Here is a 23,688-nt window from a genome sequence, read left to right on the forward strand (position 1 = left end):
CTGGTGGAGGACTGAGTACTTTCTTGGAGTACTGTTGTGTTGGTGCTTGTATTTAAAAGCCTATGGAAACAATATGATAAAAAGGAAACATTTCTGTTGCCTTCTCTGACTGTGATTTTTAGTAGTAGTAGTGGTTTTTGCTAGCATGTGCTCTTCAGCCTGAGAGGGAGTTTGTTAGCTGTCAGAAATCATCAGAAACTAGGAATCCAGACTTTACTCCACGTTGTTTAAAATATTTTAAACAGTTCAGTTAAGTTTTTTTCAAGTCTGGTTGGACTAATTATAGATGTGGCTTCTTTGTTAAAAAAGCTGAAAACAGTAATCGAATGTGTGTGTGAAGCTCTTTATGTATGTTTTTCTTCTTGTATAGATCTTTGATTACTTCATTTATGGAGTTGCTAATTTTCATTCTTCGTGGAATTTATCTTCTAATTTGTGTCATATTTATATTTAGTAATTGTTTTCTAATTCATCATGATGTTTTCATTTACTACTTATACATAATTTTTAAAGTCCATGTACTTGTAGGCTTTCCATTTTAAATATACATGAACATTGTCAGTTATGAGAAAACTATTTTTTGTGCCTTTCTGGTTATATGTAATGGTTCTGCACTCAGAAACTGCTGGTTTCAGTGAACTGTATCAGCCACGACTGTCTTGCCTCTGTGCTTGTATATATATAAATATATATATATATCTGTGTCTCTTTTTCCCCATGAATGTTGCTCTTGAAGTGCCCAAATAATAGGTATGCTGTTTCCAATCTCTTGATACAGAACTTGTTTTCTTCCTTTAGAAATGCATTTTTTGTTGATAAACCCACATTTGCATGTTTCAATGAGATAGGATATCTGTCATGGATCCACAGTGGACCAGGCCACACATGAATGCTACTAGCTGGCTCACATTTGATTCCATGATTTTCTCCACAGTTGTGGTCATACCATCTATCCCTCACCCAAGTTTGAACCATGGATTCCTTGCCAAGTTAATTCCTGAGCAGAGCTTTGCCCACTCATTTTACAAAGGTAATATTAACATCATCTCCTAACCTGTTTGGGTGTTCTTATTTAATGTAATGTAATTCAAGAACTAACTGTGATGTAATTGTTGATAAATAAATATACGCCTCAGGTTACATGGAGATCAGACCTGATGATATCTTTAAAAATTTAACTTCCTGCCTACATTTCTCTAGGAAATCTCTTTCCCACTTTTTACTACCATTTATTAACTTTATTTATTATGTGGGGGAAAAAAAAAAAAAGGCCATCAAGAAGAGGGAATGAATCTAGAAATTATTAAATGCTTTTGGTTTGTGGTTATTCTTTTACAATATTAGGTCCATAAAAATAAAATCAGGCCTATATTAAAAATACTGCGTAACCCAAGCATGTAGTACTTTTGTAGTATTCCCTTTTCCTATATCTTTTCCTGCTGTTTGCCTTTTTTGGGTTTTTTTTCTTGCCTTCTTGATGGTATGTAAACATCTGATATTGTATGTATTGTGAATTATTTTATGCCTGTTAGTTAATGTGCTGTGCTGTGTTTTTCTTAAAGGAAACTGCTTTTGTGACCAGAGCAACTATTATATGTTTTGGGCCTGATTTGTTTTGTTTGTTTGTTTGTTTGAATAGATACTGTATAGCATAGGTAACGTATTTTTCAGATGTCATTTCTTGAAAGAGAGGTTTACCTGAATGTAACTTCAGCCAACTTTGCATGTACATTGCCCCAGTTATTTGCATGCACTGTGCTGCAAATGCAGAAATGTAAAATAAGTTAAAAATTTAATATGATTAAAGTGTTCTTGGTATAATTTTGAAAAAATCTCAGTGGCTAAAAGGACTAGTTTATAAGGAGATTAAGAAGTTTAAAATTGCATCCTGTTTAAAAGAACAGAAATAGTTAACTTCCTACTTCAGTAATAATGAAACATTATGTTTATCATATGCTGTTCTTTGAGCATTATATTAAAATACTCATTATGCCAACTTGAGCTATCACTATGTTAATCTGGAATTTCTTAAATGAAAAAAAAAGTCATTGAATTTGCTGATGTAATATTCTGTGTTGTGATGTAGTTGCATTTACATGACTTAATCTGTCATCGATAAAACAAGGAATCGTTTGCTCTGAGTTCAGAAGACTACTGCAGTGCTACATGGTACAATAGAATAAACCCTCAAATTTTATTGAATACTGCTTTCCCTCTTTATTTTTTTTTTGGGAGGGGGAGGAGCATGTTTCTGTGTATCAGGCATAGGATTATATTTTTTTAACCACTTTTGCTAGAAAACTGGGGTTGTTAGACTGCCTCAAGAAACAAAGACATTTTAATTTTTTTTAAATTTAATAAAAGAAAAATAACTTATACAACATAGATTATATCTTGGTATTTGTTATAATTGAACAAAAGAAGGGGAAAACCAAATAGTTTTTCTTATCCACATACAATACATGACTAAAATAAACCTAATGAATCAGAAAAGAGTTTAAGAAATTGAGGCAGCCATACAAACTCAGAAGAATAGAAAGCATTTTTTAAGAGTTGTGTCTTCTATGCTGTTATTGATAGCACTTGTTTTACCTTGAGTTAAAGTGAAATACAAGTTTGTTTTTTAAATAATTCAGAAGAGCTATAGTAAAAGTATAAGCAGGATACAAAAGAAAAGTGTTTTGGCTCTAAAAACAAATTATTCAATAAAGGAAATGTTATGTGCAGCTGCTTGTTATGTACAACGTTTTTGTTCATATAATCACATCATTCAAGGTTTTAACTTCATGAGGTCTCGGCCTCTTGCAACCAGCTGTTTTACACATAAGAGAAGAAAATATTTTCTGCTTTTTATATTCTGATCCCAGTTCCTCCGTTTTAAACATTAGTGTGAAGTGAAATAAAATAAATAGCTAAATAAATAAAAATAAATAAATGAAATCAATAAATAAATTGTCAACACTGTCAGAAAAAGCTAAAATTCAAACCCTATGTTTTCATTTCAGGAAAGACAATCGCTTTCTTCTTAGTGATCTGACATACTTTCAGATGTTGGCAGTGAGCATGGAAGATTTGGATATTATCTTAAATTTTAAAGTATTTTAGCATATCATTGAGAGGTTAATGTAGCATTATTAGTAAATACATATTTTAAAGCAAAATCCTACTAATTAAAAAATTGATAAAAATACAGTTGTTATGTGGAAGTAAAGTCTACATGTTTTTCATTCCATATGACACTAAATGGATGTAAAGGATTTCTCCTTTGTAATTCCAGTTCATTACAGCAAATTGTAACATTATTGTTAGAACTGTACAAGACTTCTTTGGGACAGATCTCTAGGAATTAAGAGAGGGTGACTGGTTGCTTAAAATCAGTCTGGTTTTAGTAGATGGAATCTAATTATCTGACCAGGAAACTTGTTGGGTAAGATAGGAGTAGGTATATGGTCAGTATGTAAGTGAGATACTTATTTTCTTAGTGATGCTTCCTTTTTTTCTTTGCATGGGACAGTATCTTTAATTAAAATGTATTTTAAGTATGTGCAAAATCCTGCTTGTGTCAGGCATGTTGTAGTATGTGATTGGTGTATACTTCTTATGAGTAACTACAGCTAGTATCAAGTGCAGGTTGCAAGAATTTTAAACATTATACTTAATATGAAACTTTTCACTTCAACATCATATAAAATGTTTGTTGATGATATTGTATACAAATACAACATTGTATTGAAGTAAAAGACTTTAAAATATGCTTGCAGAGAAATTTATGCTGCCTTTCCTACAGATGTTTGTAGGTCGTAAAATAAGGATTTAATGTTTCTTTTACTGTTAATTATAGATTGTTCACAAGCTATATGTTACCTTACAGTGCTTAAAGGAGAAGGGACACACCTGAGAAGGAAAAAATAAACCAATGGTGTCCATGACTACTAACAATACAAATTTATATTTTTTATAACATTCTATAATTCTATTTATTTTTCTTTCTGTCCAGATCCATGGGGAGGAGAAAAATGTGTCTCTATCTGTAGATTTACTGCTTGTCATAATTTTTTTTTTTTTTTTTTGCAAGTGTTTGGGTTTCTTCTACTAGTTTCTGGTAACTTTAAAGTATCTGCAGCTTCTAAAATAGTCTTTGTTCAGTCAGAACTTACCAAATGAAATGAAAGTTACTTCTCTTTTCAATTAAGTTCATATGCATTATTACTCATTGGAGCCATTTATTATCACACTCTCAAGGAAAATAACAGATCAAAACTATTCTCTTACATCTGACAGACATCTGAAAAACATAGTCCTACAAAAGTAAATATTGCCAGGCTTGCTTGTTACTGTTCACAATACCAAAGAATTAGAATTAACTAGGTTTTTGAGATGTCCAATGGCTCAATTTCTCTGCATTTGTGAAGATTTTAAAATGGGAGACTCTAAACCAATAATTATTTAAATGCAAGAGCCTGTCAAGTGGTCTAAAAGGTTGCCTGGCCTACAGACCTTTTCGTTCATCAGATTTCTCCAACTGGCTGCAATGAAGTTCTTCAATGCAATTAAAATATGGAGGTATAGTAAAGATGGGAATAGCATTAAAAATGCCTTTGCCAGAGCTGTCTTCTCTTGCATAGTCAAAAATGATAGAAACATTCTTTATCATTCTCACTATCTCTGTGACTGCAATATGACCAAAAGCTCTGTACTAGATTTTCAGTTTTTATCATGAAATCATCAGTCATGTGTGAGTTGTACTTTCTGGAAAATATCAGTAGTGAATCAATGTCTGAGCTAGTCGTCTTAGTCTCCCTTTATAATAGGTGGGAGAAGTTAGGTACAATTCATCTGGTCTGCTTTAGAGATTTGCTTAAACGAGAGATAAACAGGGCACTAGAAATTCCTATCTTTTTTCCATTCCCTGTAGATGTCTTTGTAGATCACTGCTTTGGTCAGATTAATCCTGGCTCCTTTGACTAGGCTTCACTGAATTCTAGACCCAAAACTTGCTTTTTGACAAAAGCTGTCATGGAATTCTTTGATCTCAGACACTCAATCCAGTCTAATGACCTTATGTGCCTTAGTAATATCCCCATCCTATAGATAGCTGTAATTTGTTACATCTATGTCCATAGTTATATATTCTTCTTTATGAGTGCTACATGTACTACATGAAAGTAGGGACTATATATCCATCTAAACCCTTATGCAATGTCTTCAATTTAATGATTGGCATGCACGTTCCCTTTGTACCTGGCATCTAATAAATCTAAGCAATGCATATCATTACCCTACAATAGCCCCTTTCTTCTCTACCTAACGTGTGCAATGCAACTAATCTGCCCCTTTCTTCATTGTGAAGTATTTCTGAATACTGATTTGTTTCATCGTATGGATTTTCAGTTTTGGTCTTTTTTGTCTTCTAATTATTTCAGTATCTTTTTTTGCCTGCTGAGTGCTTTAGATCCTTGAAGTAAACTATTCCTTGCAGTCTGATGCACTAATAAACTCCTTTATAAAAATCTTTCGCTTTCATCCTCAGTAGCATCTTCCACGAAGATTGTGTGCAAGAAATCCTAACTGTTGTATTTAGTAGGGAAGCAGTACTAAAGCTTAATTTCTACTCCTGGTGATGGCAGATGATATAAAGTCCTCTGAAAAGCTTCTTTTCAAATCCAGAAGAATGAACATAGTCCCTGTAAGCAAAGCTACTTTCCATGGAAACTGCTTCTATTTTATTTTGTAAGCAAACACATGAAATTATTCTTAATATCACAGGGGGTTCAGGTTTTTGTAGGAATGTTATCAAGACTCTTTCAAGGCTTCTGACCTAATGGCATATTCTGAAAATGCCTCTGAGGAGTGGAACTAGCCAGTTCCAACAGCTATTTTCATATGAAAGTGTGTAAGTCAAGGCATCATTAGTAGTGTGTACTTTTAGTCAGCAGGAACTCCCATTTTCAACTGAGCATAAAATGCTGAAATTCATATTTCTGGAACAGCAGCAATTAGAGCACCTTTAGAAAGTAATGTTTTCATTTTGGTTGATTTCTGTGGTAAGGTAGGGATGTTTTCCTAAATCTGGTAGAAAAATGTCTCTGTTGTGTCTAGAAGGTGTAGAATTTGAAACTGAAAAATTAAGAGTAGCCCTTTCTCTTACCAGGTAGAGGGTAATCAGTACATCTTTTGAGAGCTGATTGTCTTGTTATTGGAATAAGTCATGAAAGAAATGGAGGAACATGGCACCTTCTGCTAATAGCAGGCCCTTGTCCTCATGTGGGATTTCAACTATCCTGATAACTTTTGGAGGGATGGTATGGCCCAGCAGAAGCAATCCAGGAAGTTCCTTGATTGTGTGGAAGACAGCTTCCTCTTGCAAGTAATAGAAGAGCCAACAAGGAGAGGTGCCATGCTTGACCTCATGCTCACCAACAGGGAGGGGCTGGTTGGGAATGTGATGCTCCAGGGCAGCCTTGGTTGCAGCGATCATGAGATGGTCAAGTTCAAGATCCTCAGGACAGGGAGAAGAGTGTGCAGCAAGTTCACTACCCTGAACTGCAAGAGGGCAGACTTTGGCCTCTTCAGGAACCTGCTTAGTAAGGTCCCATGGGGACCCCATGTCCCTAGAGGGCAGCGAGGCCCAAGAATGCTGGTTAATATTCAAGGATCACTTGCTCCAAGCTCAGGAGCATTGTGTCCTGACTAGAAGGAAATGGGCAAGAAGGCCAGGAGACCTTCATGGATGGATAAGGAGCTGCTGAGGAAACTCAGAAGGAAAAAGGAAGCATAAAGAAGGCGGAAGTGAGGAAAGGTGACCTGAGAACAGGGACACTGTCCAGGAAGCTGGGGACCAGGTCAGGAAAGCTAAGGCCCAGTTAGAATTGAGTCTGACCAGGGATGTGAAAGAACAGAAAGGGCTCCTATAGGTGTATCACAAACAAAAGACAGACTAGGGAAAATGTGGCCACTCTCTGGAAGATATCAGGGGAGCTTGCTACCCTGTCTTTGGAGAAGGCTGATGTTTTCAATGACTTCTTTGCCTTGATCTTCACTGGCAAGTCCTCTGACCACACCACCCAAGTCTTGGGAGGCAGATGCAGGAACTGTGAGAATGAAGACCTTAGGCCCACTGCAGGAGAGGATCTGGTTTGAGACCATCTTAAGAACTTGAATGTGCACAGGTCCATGGGACCCGATGAAATCCATCCAGTCCTGAAGGAGGTGGCGAATGAAGTTGCTAAGCCACTGTCCATCATATTTGAAAAATCATGGCAGTAAGGCGAAGTTCCCAATGACTGGAAAAAGGGAAATATAACCCCCATTTTCAAGAAGGGGATTTCATTTTCAACCCAGGGGATTACAGACCAGTCAGTCTCACCTCTGTGCCTGGCAAAATCTTGGAGCAGATTCTCCTGGAAGCCATGCTAGTGTACATGAAAACCAGTGAGGTGGTTGGTGACAGCCAACATGGCTTCACTAAGGGGAAATCTTACCTGAGCAGTTTGGTGGCTTTCTATGATGAGGCTACAGAACTGATGGACAGGGTCAAAGCAGTTGATGTCATCTACCTGGACTTGTGCAAAGTTTGACACTGTCCCACACAACACCTTTATCTCTAAACGAGAGACATCAATTTGATAGATGGACCACTTGGTGGATAAAGAATTGGCTGTATGGCTGCACCCAGAGAGTTGCAGTCAACAGCTTAATGTCCAACTGGAGACTGGTAACAAGTGGGGTAGCAAGTGGAGACAAACCTCATGGTCAGTGTTGGGACCAATCCTGTTCAACATCTTTGTCGGTGGCATGGACAGTGGGATTGAGTGCACCCTCAGCAAGTTTGCTGACAACACTAAGCTGTGTGGTCCAGTTGAGTCGCTGGAGGGAAGGAATGCCATCCAGAGGGACCTTGACACACTTGAGAGGTGGGCCGATGCCAACCTTATGAAGTTTAACCATCCCAAGTGCAAGGTCCTACACCTGGGTCGGAGCAATCCCAGGCACAGCTACTACAGGTTGGGCAGAGAAGAGATTCAGAGCAGCCCTATGGAGAAGGACTTGGGAGTGTTGGTCAATGAGAAACTTACCATGAGCTGGCAGCGTGCACTTGCAACCCAGAAAGCCAACCGTATCATGGGCTGCATCTAAAGGAGTGTGACCAGCAGGTCGAAGGAGGTGACCCTGCCCCTTTACTCTGCTTTTGTGAGACCCCACCTGCAGTACTGTGTGCAGTGCTAGTGTCCTCAGCATAAGGAAATGGAGCTGTTGGAGCAAGTCCAGAGGAGAGCCACAAGGATGATCAGGGGGCTGGAGCGCTTCCTGTATGAAGATAGGCTGAAAAAGTTGGGGCTGTTCAGCCTGGAGAAGGCTACGTGGAGACCTCATAGCAGCCTTCCAGTAATCTAAGGGGGCCTACAGGGATGATGAAGAGGGACTCTTCATCAGGTACTGTAGTGGTAGAACAAGGGGAAGTTCAGGTTAGATATAAGGAAGAAGTTCTTTACTGTGAGGTTGGTGAGGCACTGGAACAGGTCTGTCCAAAGACGTGATAAAAGCTCCATCCCTGGCAGTGTTCCAGGCCAGGTGGGACAGAGCCTTGGGTAGCATGGTTTAGTGTGAGGTGTCCCTGCTCATGGCAGGGGGGGTGGAACTAGATGATGTTAGGTCCTCTCCAACCCTAACTATTCTATGATTCTTTAATATCTGCTAATCAGCTTTATCATGTACAACCAAGTAACCTCTTCAAATTACTGCCACAATTTTGAAGTAGTTTTAGCTGTGATGATCTGGATCATCTAACATGAATTTTCTCAGTTCTGGTCATTACTGAAGCTATTTTTTCTTACCTTCAAGGTTTATCAAACTATTGTTTCTTTCAGCAGTGCTTCCACATCTTCAGCAGTGAAAAAGTGTGAAAAAACTCTTTTTACACTCAGTTGTCAGCCTGTTAATTATTGAGAACACAATTGATGTTAACCAAATAATGGAAGGATATTTCCATTATTGAAAATTGATGTTTCCACTCATCATTATTCAGGAGTGTTTCAGAAATAAAGCATTGCAACAGTAAAATTCACCTGATGACATGTGGTGCAAAGAAAATCAGTACGTAGTTTATCATGACATTCAATCAAAACTGGACTGGCTTTTCAGATCCCTTGCTATCACTGTCTGTTTCCCAAAGCACTGTAAATGAACAGATTTCTTAAAGGTTTGTGCTGTGGATGGACTGGAAGCTATTGATTTTTTTCCTTCACAGAACAAACTATATTAAAAAGTTGCAGAAACAGCTTTTCCATTGAAGACAAGTAAAACATCACGTTTTTCTGATGTCATAGGCATGCAGTACTCTGGATATCATACATTGCTACACTATTGTTTATATTCCTAATGTAGTAGCATAAAGATTTCCAGCCCATTTTTTAAATTTTGCGTAAGTATAGCAGTCTAGCTATGCAAAGTGGACTAAAGGACTAATTTCTGTTGCCTGACAGAATGTCCTTTGTCACCACAAAGTTCTGACAAAATCCATGGCTTAATCTTCCCCAAAATCTAGTTATATATATGTTTTCAAGAAGCTGAGGGAAATGTTGTAAGGGACATGGATGATGATAATGAGAATCAACATTTAAATTCTACTGAATTTCTGCCTTCTGCTTTCCTGATGAAATATATGATGCTTATTCCAACTGCCTCTGAGAGGACATGCATTTGAAGATCATGAGATAGATAGAAATAAATACATCCTGATCTAATATTGCCCTTCATCAACTATTAGGCATTGGCAGAAAGGTTTGCACATATATTTCATTTTTAATTGATCAGTCATGGTGTAAGCATGAAACAGTTGTAAAAGGTTACGAGGTTGTTTTTTTTATGTAACATCAATACTTATTTTCATTTTTACAAATTACAGATGTTTTAAAACTTCTGATTTTTCAAAGTAGTGCTTAATATAAAACATTTTTAGTATAAGTTTTATCATATATGTGGGACATACTCTGTGCTTCACTGTTAACTTTTGCTGGATGCTGTAATCTAAGTGCCAGAATTTTTTTAATTTCATTTGCAAGAAATGTCTAATCACAGAACCATCAGCTTTCTCAGCATGGGTTAGAAATAGAGGCATTATCTCAGATAACTGCCAACTAATCTATTTTTTAAGTATGGGTTTTGAATTTGGACAAGACAAAAATAAAAAATAAATTAAAAAATAGAAATTGTCAAAAACTAGGGAAATTCACCTAGAAAAAATACTAACATGTTGTTCCTTATTTGTTTTTTTGTTTTGCAAATGTAAATGGCTGTTTTTGTACTCTAAAGTTGACGTTTATTTAATACAACTTATCATTTTCTTAAATTTATTTTAAGTCTTTGTTGTTAGTGCCTTGTTAATGCTTTCTTTTAAGACTACTGACATTTTGTTTGGCAACTAGGTAATCAATCAGACTGATGTTACATATCTGTCAAGCACTGGGTGAAGGAGGTTTAATTAGTAAGGAAGAATTAAAACATTGCCCAAACAGATCAAGTTTGTCATAAGTGCTCTTTTAATACTCTTTCTTTGGTCAAGGTAGAAGGAGCTGCCCTGTGTGCCCACCTGAGTTCAGGAGTGGTTGCTGGGACAGAAACACATAAGACTTTTGAGGAATTTGAGCAAATAAAAACAATTTATAATGAACAGAAAGAGAAGACATGCACTTACAGGTGTCCAGCTGTGAAAAGGGCTCTCTCCAATTCACTTTCCAACCTTGATTTCCGCACCCTATGTCTCTCCTGCTCCTTTCCCTCCCATTTAGGAGCCTCTCTGTTTTTCCTGGTCCAGAGCTACATCCTTTCAAAAATCCACAAATCCACACCGATTAAAAGGAGTTTCACAGCCTGCTGTCTTATATCTCCTCTCTCAAGACTGCTCCCTTCCAGTTGCCAACCCACCCAACAGTCTTTCATATTTGACCTTCCCCAGTCCCCTAGTTTTCAGCTGTGTTCCTCAGGCCCTTAGCCATTCATGTCAGAGCCCTGGGGTATCCCTGCTTGTAGCTTTTATTCTTCCCAGCCAGATGCTGCCATGGCATGCTCTCTACTTCCACCTCTTCATGTACGCAATTACTGGTGCTGTGTTAGACAAACAGCTGAATCCATGCTATTGCATTGCTACCCTTGCAGAAGAAAAGGGCCTGGTTTTGGTCTGGCAGGAATTTCAGAAATCTGGGTAAATGGTCTGGCTGAATAACAGATGCAGGCTAAATTCAAGCTGCATTTATCAAACGTTTTTCTAGAAGAAAGCAAAAATGACAAATAGTAACCCTAAACCAGGCTGGTTTTGCTTGTTTGTTTGGGTTGGTTTTTCTGTTGTTGTTTGGGGGTTTTCTTTTGGCTTTTTCTTTTTTTTCTTTTTGTTGTTTTTTTTAATTCAATTAACAAGAAAACTTGCTTAAAAAATTTTAGAACAGCAAATGAGTTCTGCAAAATAAAAGTCAGTGTGGCTCAGATAGCCTTGCCTCAGCAATAACAGAATCCCAAAAACTCCATCAGTAGAGCTCAACTTTGCCTATCAATGCATAGTTATTGTAAGAGGAGTAATACTGGCCAGGCTGCCAAAATGAGCGTACATGATGGCCAGGATCACTACACAGGGAATTTTTCCACTGTTTTTTTTTTGTAACTCTCACACAGAAATAGAAATGCCAACAGGACAAAATGTTCTGAGTGGGTAAAGAGCAGCTTGGCATCTTAATGTTTCTGTTACGGTGATTCTTCCCACCTCTGAGGACATTTCCATTTCAACTCTACTCTTGGTTACTCCTTTCAATGTACTTTCAAATCAGACCATTATTACTCTTTGATTTTGTCTCCATACTTTGTTTCTCATCACAATTTTAATCGTGCTGCTTCTCATATATGGTAACTAGTAGATTGATGTTGCTAGGAGCAGTTTTTTCACTTTGTCTTTATAGCCTAGAGCTTAGGAATTGATTAGTTGACTCTGCCACCTGTGGATGAAAATACGATATCATTGCCTGCATGGATTAAAAGCATTTTCAGCTTGTAGCGTCCTGTCCTTGAAAGTTTGTAAAATACAACAAAGGGGTACATAAAAAGCAGCTAGTAAGGTTATTATCAGCGCCTCAAGACAGCTATACAGAAAACAACTCATAAATTTTCCAGTGCATGTAGAATCGTAGAATCATACAATGGTTTGTACTGGAAGGACCTTAAAGATCATCTTCTTCCAACCAACCTGAACGCTTTCAGGGATGACATGCACACTGAAAGGTGGCAGCAACTCCTATATCAAGAATGCCCCAAATCGTTCATTGCCAAATGGTGCTATATTTGCAGCAGAAATTTTACATTGATTTGGGGTAGAATGGCTTTCAAATAAATTTTCAGCCGTATTGTAAGCACTTAAAAATAATAATTTTCATACTTTTTTACTTTTGAAAATTTTCAGCTGATTTTTAGTAGGGAGATTTCATGTAATAAGAAATAATAATAAAAAAAATAAGTCCACAGGAATATACACACAGTTTTTCCTTTTTTAAAGTAAATAAAGATTAAGAGCTGAGTATTTTGTGTTGCTATTTTTTTAAAATGGAAAAAAATGCATATTTTTTCCACAGATATGAAATATGTCATTTTTAGATTATTAGATTAATAAACATGGGGGGGTTGTATTTTTTAGGCATATGGAAGCAGTGCAAGAGCTATTTAGGTAACTTGGTAGGTTAAAACAATTACAACACACTTCATAAATCACAAGCAAACAAGATATTTTAGGGAAGGAGCATGACGGATGAGGTCACCAGATATACAATATGTCATTTACTTAACTTAAGCCCATATTTTTCCCATAATGTAGTAGATGAACTCATTAGTTACAATGAAAAACAGTAAGAAGGAGGCATCTGGCTTCCAACTGCCTACTTCTGACAGGGTTAAGATCACTAGATCTAGTAATGTTTGTGCTTTGTCTACTGACACGGCCTTGTGCTGTAGAAAACTGATGAGGTTTGCTGAAAATTTACAGGCTTACTGTCACAATGTTATAACTTAGGCTAATGCAGTCAGTTACATTTTTTGCTTCTGTTCATGTTTATCATTTTGCTAAGTTTTGAGTATTTAGGATTTTTCTAAACGCGTATGTGTTACCAGTTTAAGATTTTTCTAAGTAAATTGATGAAGCAGCATTCTTTATTCCTGAATTCTGAAGGCAACAGAAGTACTGTGACACAGTAGAAATTAATATAGAATAAAATTTGTGGCTATGCAATGTAGCAGTGTAAAATTGGTTGGGTTTCATGACCTATGGGAAGTTCATAACTTGCGTAAAGTAATACTAATACTGATGCAGAAGGTCTTATAATACATCCTTTCAGACATATTTATCTTAATTTCGCAAATACTAAATAGCTGCTATTCTTATTTGAATGGCAGTTATTAAGCAGTTTTATCTATTCAGGGTTTATTTTCCTTTGATTTACAAAAACTAAATCAGACCTTTTAAATTCATATTCATTTAGCTTGCTTGATATTTTAAAAATGAGAATTAATGCATTGGATTTAGGTAGTTTTTAGCGATTGTTCATAGTCATAAATCAGATTAAGCTTAATTGACATAGTGCAGCGTATTCATATTAGGTACTTGGAGGCACAGTAAGAAAAGTAAAGATACAAACCTGATTTCTGTGGAAATCAAGTACGCATAAACTTAACTGTATATAAAATAACTTCTCTTGATATTTTTCCCTATATAATTTTATTGTTATGCATTGTATAGTATGTCATATCTAAATTCTATATCTACAGATTTAATTTTCCTTCCATTTTTAGTTTCAAATGGTGCAATCACCTACACATTTTATTCTCATTTGGGAACAAAGGATTACAAGGCACCTGCTGAGTAATTAAGTACAGTCCTATTTATAGTGTCTTGAAATTGGTTCTGTTTTTTGAACCTGCTACTCTGACTGGAAAGCTATTCCAGAATCTTAATTCAATATTGATAGCTGTCACATCACAAATTTATTCCTAGTGAGTTGGCATTCAGTTTTTCTCATGTCAATTCTTCCATTCAGCGTAAATTTAGGTTTTTTTTTTTTGTGTTTGCATCCTGAAAATACATGTAGAAAAGCTGTTGTGTACCTTATCAGTACTAGTTTAGCCGGACTATATCAGCCAAACCCTTTTTTTTTCTGCAAGAGTAGATCACTGTGGATCTCCATAATGGCACTTCCATCTTTCTCAAATATAACAGCATACATGGTATTCCATAATGAACTCTACCAAAGCCTGCTCTAATGCCATTAATACTTTAGTGTTGCAGAAACTGTTTCTTTTGAAAAGTTTGAAATCATGTTTGCCTTTTCCATGTCAGTATTGTATTGGTAAGTGAATTGTTACCCAGTTACTGATGTATCCAGGTTTTTCTCTTCAGTCATTTCCAGTTGATGAATTCCAGTTATAATGGGAATATCTGTGTTAAGTCACTGGGTTCATAGCTTTTCACTATTGCATGTAATTTTCAGTTCTCTTGTAATGCCTTCTTATAAACTTTCTTCTGTGGCTGTCAGTTGTACTTTGTGACTTTGTCATCAGCAAATTCCCCTGGAATGTTTTTACTTTTTAACCTCAAATTTTTATTAAAATTTTTAATGAGATAATTTCCGTGGTAGTTTCTCTGACTTTTTTTCTTTTGGAATTGTTTGTTGGCTCCTTCTTAGTCAGTTTCTTTTCCCACATTCTATTAATTTCCAGATTCTCCTGACTAAATTATTATCTGTTGTAACAACCCCAGCTTTACTGAATTTTAGTACATTGGCGCTTATTTTCTTTGAGCAATAAAAATTTTAAAAGCTCTTTTAGCAAAGCCATTTTGTAATCTAGCTTGTTCCATTCAATTACTATCTTCAAAATAAATCCTGTATATTTCTTACTGTTGAAGGTTTGCAGTTGTTCAGGCCATTTCTTCATCTTTCTTAAAAAGGGAAACCATGTGTAGTTTTCTCCAGTTGTATGTTGCTATCTCCATACACCTGTTTGACAAAAGTGTTTGCTTTTTCACCAGTAATTTCACAGACTGTTTCTTTCAAAGTTGGCTTGGAATCCGTTCATTCTCATGATTTTAGTACATTTAATTTTAATAGGTATTTGAATCTCCACAACTGCACTTCTAGTAGCTGTCCTGTCTTTAGCTTTCTGTTCAGCATTGTTGACCTTAATGAAAATTGAGGGTAGGTGTACTCTAACTTCACCATGTAGTGGACCATGTTCTTTTTTCAGTGCCTTGTTCTCATTTACATAATAGTGGAGCATTATGCTAGTATACTTACCATATTTTATAGAGGGTGCTTCACTGACAGTCTAGTCATACTCTTCCCTTCAGCTGAGAAGTGTTGTCTTTGTATTGATGAAGTTTAAAGAGACAAATAAGCATTAGGATCATGCTGTGGATCAGATGTCCCTCTGTGCCAAATATAGGCAGTACTAAGTAGATAAGGATTTTTTTGCTTCCTGATCCAGCAGATGCTAAATGCATTTTATGCAGCTCATAAATCCAGTTTCTACTTCCTGCTTCACAAAGCAGGGCTCATATCTATTTGATAAGATGTGTTTAAAGCACTTAGGAGAAAGAGAAGAAGGAAGTGGCTTCAGTGTTTATGGCTGTAAAAGAAGAAAGCAATACTCCTTATAATGGGTTCTTCTGCTTTGTATTTTTAAAAGCTTCTTCTGTTTTATCGGTATTGGTTTGTTAATACTTATACACAAAGAGGTTTACACTACAATTAGTTCAAACACATAAATAATCTTATACAGAATTTTTTATGTGTGCATTCATATGCACACTTGTGTCCACGTGGTAAATATGTAGATATATTACACCTGATTGTATTAAACAATTAGTTATAAATTTTTAATACTTAGAAGGGCAGGGCTTCATCTAAGGATGTTGTAAAATATTTTCTGTAACACCTAAACTGCTGTAACAGCACCATCAAAAAAAAAAAAAAACACACCAAAACTGTACCAGTTTCACATACAGTCTAGATAAATTTTATAATCAAGAAAAGTGATCCAATGAAAGTAAGGTAGTTTGAAAATAAATTTGATAATCAGCTTGAGTGCAAGCTTTATGACATTAAAAATAGCTACAGTCTGTTGTTTTAAAAATATATAGCCAAAAAGATGAATATGGAAGTTATTCATAACTAACTTTTCTTTAAGCATAGCAAATTATTCTTACTTAATGAAGGTCTTGTGTCTGTTTCACTGAAGCAATTGATAGAGGTACACTTTTCTCGGTTACAAGATGTTGTAGAGTCCATTTCAATCTGGAAATGTTCCAAACTCAACAGATTTTGCTTGCCTGTCTCTATAAAGCTGTGTTTATTTTGTTCTTAACTTTTGCCTGAAAGAATGAGAAAATTTTACCTTTTGTGGGGAATGGTATGATATCTAAAGAATCAACAAGAATACTTATTTTATCATTCATGTATAAATACATTTATATTCAATATAATGAGATATGTATAAAAAAATGTGTATAATACATAGTTTAAACAAAGACAAAGCAAGCAAAAGGTCTAGTAGTTTTCTTTTGAGTACAAGCTTAATAATTGCTGGCAGCAACAAAACCCCTAAATTTTATAGTAATCCTAAAGCGTAAGTGATTGCAGTTTTCTCTTCAGTAGTCTCACAAATCATACAGATGCACAGTCAATAGGTTATGATTTTTAAGGTTGTTTTTGCTGGTGGCATATTGCTATTTGATTAGTGTGTGAGTAGCAGGCTGTAATTTCTAAATGTCACTGAACTTGCATAATGAAGCTTTGGGCTTCCTCTTCCAAGCCTTTATATATGCCAAACAGCTGTGAAAAGCAAAATGTTTTGTATGTAAAATAAGGTTTTAATGTTTAATCTACCAAGATTTATGAACTTTCTAACACATTTCTGTCTTGTAAAATATTATGATCATGTTTTTAGGAAAAAAAAAAAACTAAATTATAAATATTGTTCATAATCTCTGTTTCACTGCAGAGACACCAACTGTATTTCCTGAAAATATCAAAGATAAAGAAACACCAACACCAGCTGAAGATATTCAGTTGGAAAGCTCTATTCCTCATACAGATTCTGGAATTGGAGATGAACAGATTCCCAGCATTTTGAATGGAACAGACTTGGAGACAAGCACAGGCCCTGACGCTATGAGCGAGCTGTTGTCTACTTTGTCTTCAGAAGTGAAGAAATCTCAGGAGAGTTTAACAGAAAGCCCCAGTGAAATGTTGAAGCCTGCATCATCGATATCCAGTATCAGCCAAAGTAAAGGCATCAATGTTAAGGAAATACTGAAAAGTCTTGTGGCAGCCCCTGTTGAAATTGCAGAATGTGGTCCAGATCCTATCCCTTACCCAGATCCTGCACTGAAGAGAGAAGCTCAGGCTATTCTTCCCATGCAGTTTCACTCATTTGACAGGTATATGGCTGGATTCATTATTTTATATTGATGTAATACAGAAGTTTGAAAGATTGTTGTTTTTTTTAACATGGTTATTCTATTGGTTTGTATTAGACTGTTAAAAACCAGCTGCATTACTTCTCCTTTACTGTGTTGCCAAAGCGGACCATATAGTACAAAGAAAAGTAATTCACCTTGTTTTTCTCTGTCAACAGTGAATAAAACTCTACAAGGTACTTGGAAAGCAAGCCTGTTGTAAAGAAACATTTTTACAATAACATCTTTTTTTCCTCTAAAACATTTTAGTTAAAAGCGTTTTAGTGAGGAGGAGGGGTAATATCTGCTGATACAGAACAGACTGCAGAAATTCAATCAAATATTCTTTCAAAGGCTTAAATCTTAATTGGATCCATCACTGCACTGTTTTCTGGTACTGAAATGTTTTCACCATGGCAAATTGTTTGCATGGTCATGGTAGAAACCAATTTTCTTTTAGGTCTTTAAACAGCAAATACGCTCAAAAGTTAGTGTTTAAAAATAAACTGCTAAACATTTCCACAGAGAGTCCTTCGTTTCTATTTTTAGTCTGTAGCTTCTCAGCTTCTAATGAATATACCTTTCTTTAAATGTCCATCTCAGTTATCCTGAACATGGAAGTTGTGGTAAAATGTACCATAATAACATCCTTCCAGAAAAAGGGTAACCCAATCCATTGTGGCTTCAGTCTTAACCTGTGCAAAGAACTACTGTTACGACTGATGCTGTGGTTGCATTTTCCAACAAGATTCCTGCAGTTTCCTCATAAAAATCTTTTTTAAAAGGTAAAAAATGGAATAAAAACTTAAATATATGGTAAAACAGGTCTCAAAATTTTAAGCTAATTTGTAGAAATACATTAGTTAATTATGCAGGTACAAGAATTAAAATTCTGGGGGAATTAAGAAATAAAAAAAGAAAATGGCCGTTGTGGTTTATGAGAAAAATCCATCTGCACTTACAGAAAACCTGCAAAAATGTCAGAAATATCTTCATTAAAGTCTTAAGAAAAACAGTATGGAAGGAATGCTTTGAGCGTAATGTAATCACTAAAGTACAAGAAGATAAGTCATAATTTCAGACTAAAGACTTTTTTCATTTCAAATTCCATAGAAAAGCTGATACTTTTTAGTCTGTATATTAGTACTGAAGCTGCTTCTCTGAAAAAAATTAAATGAACAGTCAGATAGCATCTGTTATAAAAGAGAAGATTGGATCAAGAAGGGAAAAGAGAAATATTCATTAAAAGCAATGAATATGTCCCTTTCTAATAATACTTTAGGTCTAGAGACCATTCCAGAGAAAGCTCACTTAGCAACTGTTTCATTAGTAGACTGGTGTTTGTTCATCAGTGTACATGTTTTAATTTTAGAGTGATTTCAATGTGAAGTAAAAAACACTTATTTTCCTATATAGTTAGGATTTTTTCCTTTTCCTCTGTGAGGAACCATTATATTCCAGAATGCATGCTTGTACATCAGGTAGTACAAAAACTTGTGCTGTGTGTAGATTTAATACAGCTAACTGCAACCACCAAAAGGTTACTGTAGTTAGAACTATGCCATGAAATTTCTAACTGGGTCAATTAAGAAAAATACTTCCTTCAGAGGATTGTTTTTAATTCACAAAATGTTGGACACCTGAATTAAAATGGAGCATACCACCTCATGAGATACCTTTGTCATTGTTAGAAGGAACTGAACATCAAGGTGATTGAAGATATGAGTTTTATTCTGCATTTCAAAGTTATAGCATTGTAAGAAAGCATTAAAAACGTTAAAGGGCTGCGGCAGGTTGGCCATAATCTGTATTTAGTGTGAGCACCTCCACTAGATTCTTCTTGCGGTGATGTGAGTGCTTGTACATTTTGAACATCATTATTAGTACTTGCTAATACAGAATTAAGGAATTACTTGAGGAGTGTTTCATGTCTAGGGTTGGTAGATTTTGATAGGCATTTTATACTTAAAAGTTCGCTTAGGTTCTACAAGGTTTAGTGATACTTTTCCCCCCCTGTCCCATTACCCTGCTGACCAAGTTGTGATTCCATGATTTCCTGTACAAAGTGTACACCTGTGTTTGTATCTTAGTAGCATATGTTGTACCTTTTCATCCCTTGGCTTTGTTTACTTCTTCAGCAAAATAAGTGATGATTGTTGAAGTTTCGGCAAAAAAGGCTCCTTTACATTCATTTTGTTGTGGTATTTTGTTTCTCTTAAATATATAATCCTACTGGAGAGTAGTGTAGATCATGCTTTTTAATAGCAAACAATTAGGAAGGGAAAATTGGCAGATTCAGGCAGAAGATCAGGAAGTGTTAAATTCTTTCCTCCAACTAAATTAATGGTATTAAAACTGTGGGCATTGTGATAAAAATACTGATGTTATCTCAACTGTCTGGTCGCACCTCATGACAACATTACTGAATAGTGACCACTGTTCAGGCAAATATTTCTCTATGCAGTTTGGTCATATTTTGGTGTACTTTCTTGACCACAAGGCAAAAGATGGGTGGTGGTGTTGCTTTTCTTTTTCAAATTACAAAGGAGGACCAGATTGCAATCCTCACCCAATAACTTTTCATAGGGGATGAAACAAAGGTTAGGATAAAAAAACCTTTGAATAGTATTTTGAAATTATATTAGAATTAATTAAAATAATGAGAAAGCAACATGAATTTTATGTTGTGGTGGTTTATTAACATTTTGCATTGCTGCTAGTATCCCAATTATCATTGAAAAGCTGAAAAAAAAATACAATTGTTGTTCTTTACTTGGTCATGTAAATATAATTGTGTTTACTGATACCAAATAATAAATAATAGACACTGCATATTTTCTAAAGGCTAGCGCTATCCCTGTGGAGCACATTTCTGTAGTATCTTCTATTGCTGGAGCTGTGGAGCTTTTGGTACTTCACTGGGCAATGCAGCTATTGATTGAGTTTATTCTCTCTAGAGAATCTTGAGCAATAGAGTGTATTGTTTTGTCAGATTTTATTTGTTTCAGGTTTTATAAAATATATACAGTGATTCCATATTTATAAGTAAATCTAGGTTGGAGAAGTATATTTTTCACCTAAATCAAATGATATTCTTAGTCCTTGTGAGGCTAGACTTTTATTTTATTTTTGCATTTGGATGCTGAGTCCCTTGTAGAAGAAGAATTGAGGTAATTAATAGAAAGATAATATTATCATCTTCTTTGTTTTGCAGATACTTCTCTAACTGTAATCACTGATCTTACATGTAGGTAAATACCATATAAAACAATCTCCTGTAAACAGAATTGAAGTTAAGAATTTTATTTTATCATCCAATGTGCTCTGTTTTGTTCTGTGTATTCTTTTAATTGTACACTGCTAATATCCTTGTAAAAGTCATTGTGTGATAGGCTACCGTGTATATTTCTGTGGTATTTCTGCAGCCAGAAATGAAACATAAAAGTAGAAAATGTGGCCAACATGTTTTATCAAGTAGGACTTGGTGTGCAGTTAATGTATGCAGCAGTTCAAGTACTATCGAATGTAAATGATGAGGTGATATTGATGAAAGGAGGGGATTGAGGTCTCCGGGGGCGCTGATGACGGATTGAACAGAAGCGGCCTTGCACCACACGTAACTCAAGTCTGTCGTCTTCACTGCTCAAAGCCATAATGGGAGGTGGCAGTCTGAAATGAGTTGCCACGGCAAAGAGTATTATTTTTGAAATGCTTTCACACAAATCACTAGGCCCTGCATACAACTTAGTTTCATGCTTTAATGTCATCAGGAGGCACAAATTGGTGTGTCTAATTGTTTGCCACCTGCCAGCAAAATGAGCTGCCAGCCGGCCAGCCGGGTTTGATTGTCTGTCAGCTCTTCAATAGATTGAGAGTGACAACATCAAAAATTTCACTTCAAACTCTGAAGCTTTGAGCAGCTTTTCAGAGACCTCTTCCCCACAAGTGCTTCTGGACAACTGCATTTTTCAATTAGTTTTCAATATATCCCTGCCTTCTGCCTCATCTGTCTTAAGGCAGCTGTAATTACATTATGAGCTATATAAACAGATTTCTGGGACGCTGGAGCCTGGATCCTCAAAGTTATGACATGTCTTTTAACGTCAGACTGAATTCCTTGAAAATAGCATCCAGGTTGACATTTTTAGAAGCAAACACAAAGGGTTATTTCACCTAGATTTGCAACTAATGGAACATAACTCGCCCATAATTCCTTTCTGCCTTCTCATCTTTTGTCTGGCAAAAATCAGTCCCCACTATTGATTTTTAGGGTTTGGGGATTTCTTGTTTCTGGGTTTGTTGTTTTTTTTATCAGTTTTCATTTGTCCCAGTAGATGCAAGCTAGACCATTAATGTTTGTGAATTTATTTGTGATTCTACCCAGTACTGCATTCTGAAGCTTATGTTTGCTCCACTCTCCTTTTTTCTAGAGGGCTGCTATTATTGAAATTGAGAATGCTTGTGGGTTTTCTTGTCTCGTTATTTTTTCAAAGTAAGGTAATTTACATATATTTTCTGTACTTAGCTGAATTATTTCAATAGGAACTTCAGCATAAGCAGAAAATCTTGAGTTCCTGGAAATGAGATCAGTTATTTTTGCTGCTATTAAATACCTGATTCCCTTCTAATCCATTATCACTTCGTAAATTGGAATACGGTGGGTTTGCATAGTTTACATGCTTAGTGAAGTCTTTACCAAGTATATTTTGAAATATTTTGGAGGACACACACTTGGGGGGTTGGGTTTGGTGGTTGGTTTTGTTTTTCTTCCTATAGATGCTCCTTGGGGGCAGTTTTAAAAATATCTGTATTCAAGAAAAGGTGGGCATCTTGTGAAATCCAAACAGGGCTGATACATGGCAATTGGTACAGAGAAAGATGGTCTTCAAAAAGTATATTTAGTATGTTTATGTATGTAGGCTATATTTAGAAGGACTACTCAGAAAATGTATGTGGTTTTGCTAGAATAGAAGACAAGAACTGTGAGGGAAGATGCATTGAAGGTTCAATATTTGTTTTATTATTGCCCACTTTAGGGAGATCATTTATATTCTCTGGTCTACAGAGTCACTGAAATAAAATAGATAAATTGAGAGGTTATATTCCTTTTGCAGTCATTAGATTCTTCAAAAGATGATTGCTGAAAAATAGATCTGATTTTTCTGAAAACTTAATAAAAATGAATTATGAATAAATATGGTTTATTCTTCTCCCAACAGAAAAGATTACTTTTTAATGTTTGTAATAAAAAATAATTGGAGAAAACAAAGCACTTTCCCCATGAATCCAGAAGGGACAGTGACAGGCGCTGTCTGTACTTAGTATTTGCATTTCCCATTACTTTGGGTATCACAGTATTTTGTGCATATGTGAATGAACAAGCTAATCAGTAGTGTGGAAATTAAGTGACTCATCTGGGGTTCCAGTTCACTTTCAATAATTTTACTCAACTTTGTGCAGTGGGAGTTGTGGTCCAAAGAAAAGACTTGAGAGTTCCTCTCTCTAGAGTATTTTTTCTAAGGGAGCAGTTAAAATACACTGCAGAGAATGGGAGGTATGATTTCAGGTCCTGTTAGACAGAGAAGGGAACTGAATTTGCATTGTCTGTACTCCTAGAGAGTGTCTTGGCTGCTAATTCACTAAGTGTGGGAGAAGGTTGAAATTCACCTCCACCTTATCTGTTCATTTAGGACAAATTCATTGTAAATTTATGAATAGGTTCAAGTCAACTAAAATTGGGTGTATTAACCCTCGGGTTTTTTCATCAGGCTGTAATTGTATTCCCCTTGTCCATCATTTAGCAATCTGTACGATGGTAGCTCTTTCAAAACTGCTGTTATAATCCATGTGATGTGCATCTTTTCATATTCATATGCATGATCTGTAGATATATCTCAACTGAATTTATGTTTATCGGGAGATAATTTTTGTATATCTCAACGGGATATCAGGAGATAATTTATGTATATCTCAATTGATTTATGTTTATCTGGAGAAACCAGTATGTCTCTGCTCTCTATTACTTACTAGATATATAGATGAAAATTGTACTGGATTTTTGTCTTGCTTTTTTACCCAAATAGGCCTTTATAAAATCACTATTAAAGCTGTATTGATTTTTACAGGACTGCTGGTTTTTAGCTCTGCTTTTTTTGATTATTTTTTTTTTTTTGCATCATATATGCAGGACTACCCATCCCCATTCT

General features: G+C 35.7%; 1 protein-coding gene across 11 annotated transcripts in view; it reads left to right on the forward strand.

The window, feature by feature from the left end:
* The window catches only part of NBEA (neurobeachin), a 499,996-nt gene that overhangs the window by 187,772 nt on the left and 288,536 nt on the right, over positions 1 to 23,688 (forward strand). For 9 of the 11 annotated variants that reach the window (XM_061345312.1, XM_061345303.1, XM_061345351.1 and 6 more), the window contains 2 exons: positions 935 to 1,030; positions 17,026 to 17,464. In XM_061345312.1, coding sequence (XP_061201296.1) covers positions 935 to 1,030; positions 17,026 to 17,464 — 535 coding nt within the window. The remainder of the gene's footprint in view (positions 1 to 934; positions 1,031 to 17,025; positions 17,465 to 23,688) is intronic. The other 2 variants (XM_061345371.1, XM_061345380.1) reach the window with 1 other exon arrangement.

This window comes from Neopsephotus bourkii, unplaced genomic scaffold (genome assembly GCF_033783945.1).
Source record: "Neopsephotus bourkii isolate Nb327-2 ecotype Australia unplaced genomic scaffold, CSIRO-AGI_Nbou_v1 NB_38, whole genome shotgun sequence".
In the NCBI taxonomy this organism is placed as follows: domain Eukaryota; kingdom Metazoa; phylum Chordata; class Aves; order Psittaciformes; family Psittacidae; genus Neopsephotus; species Neopsephotus bourkii.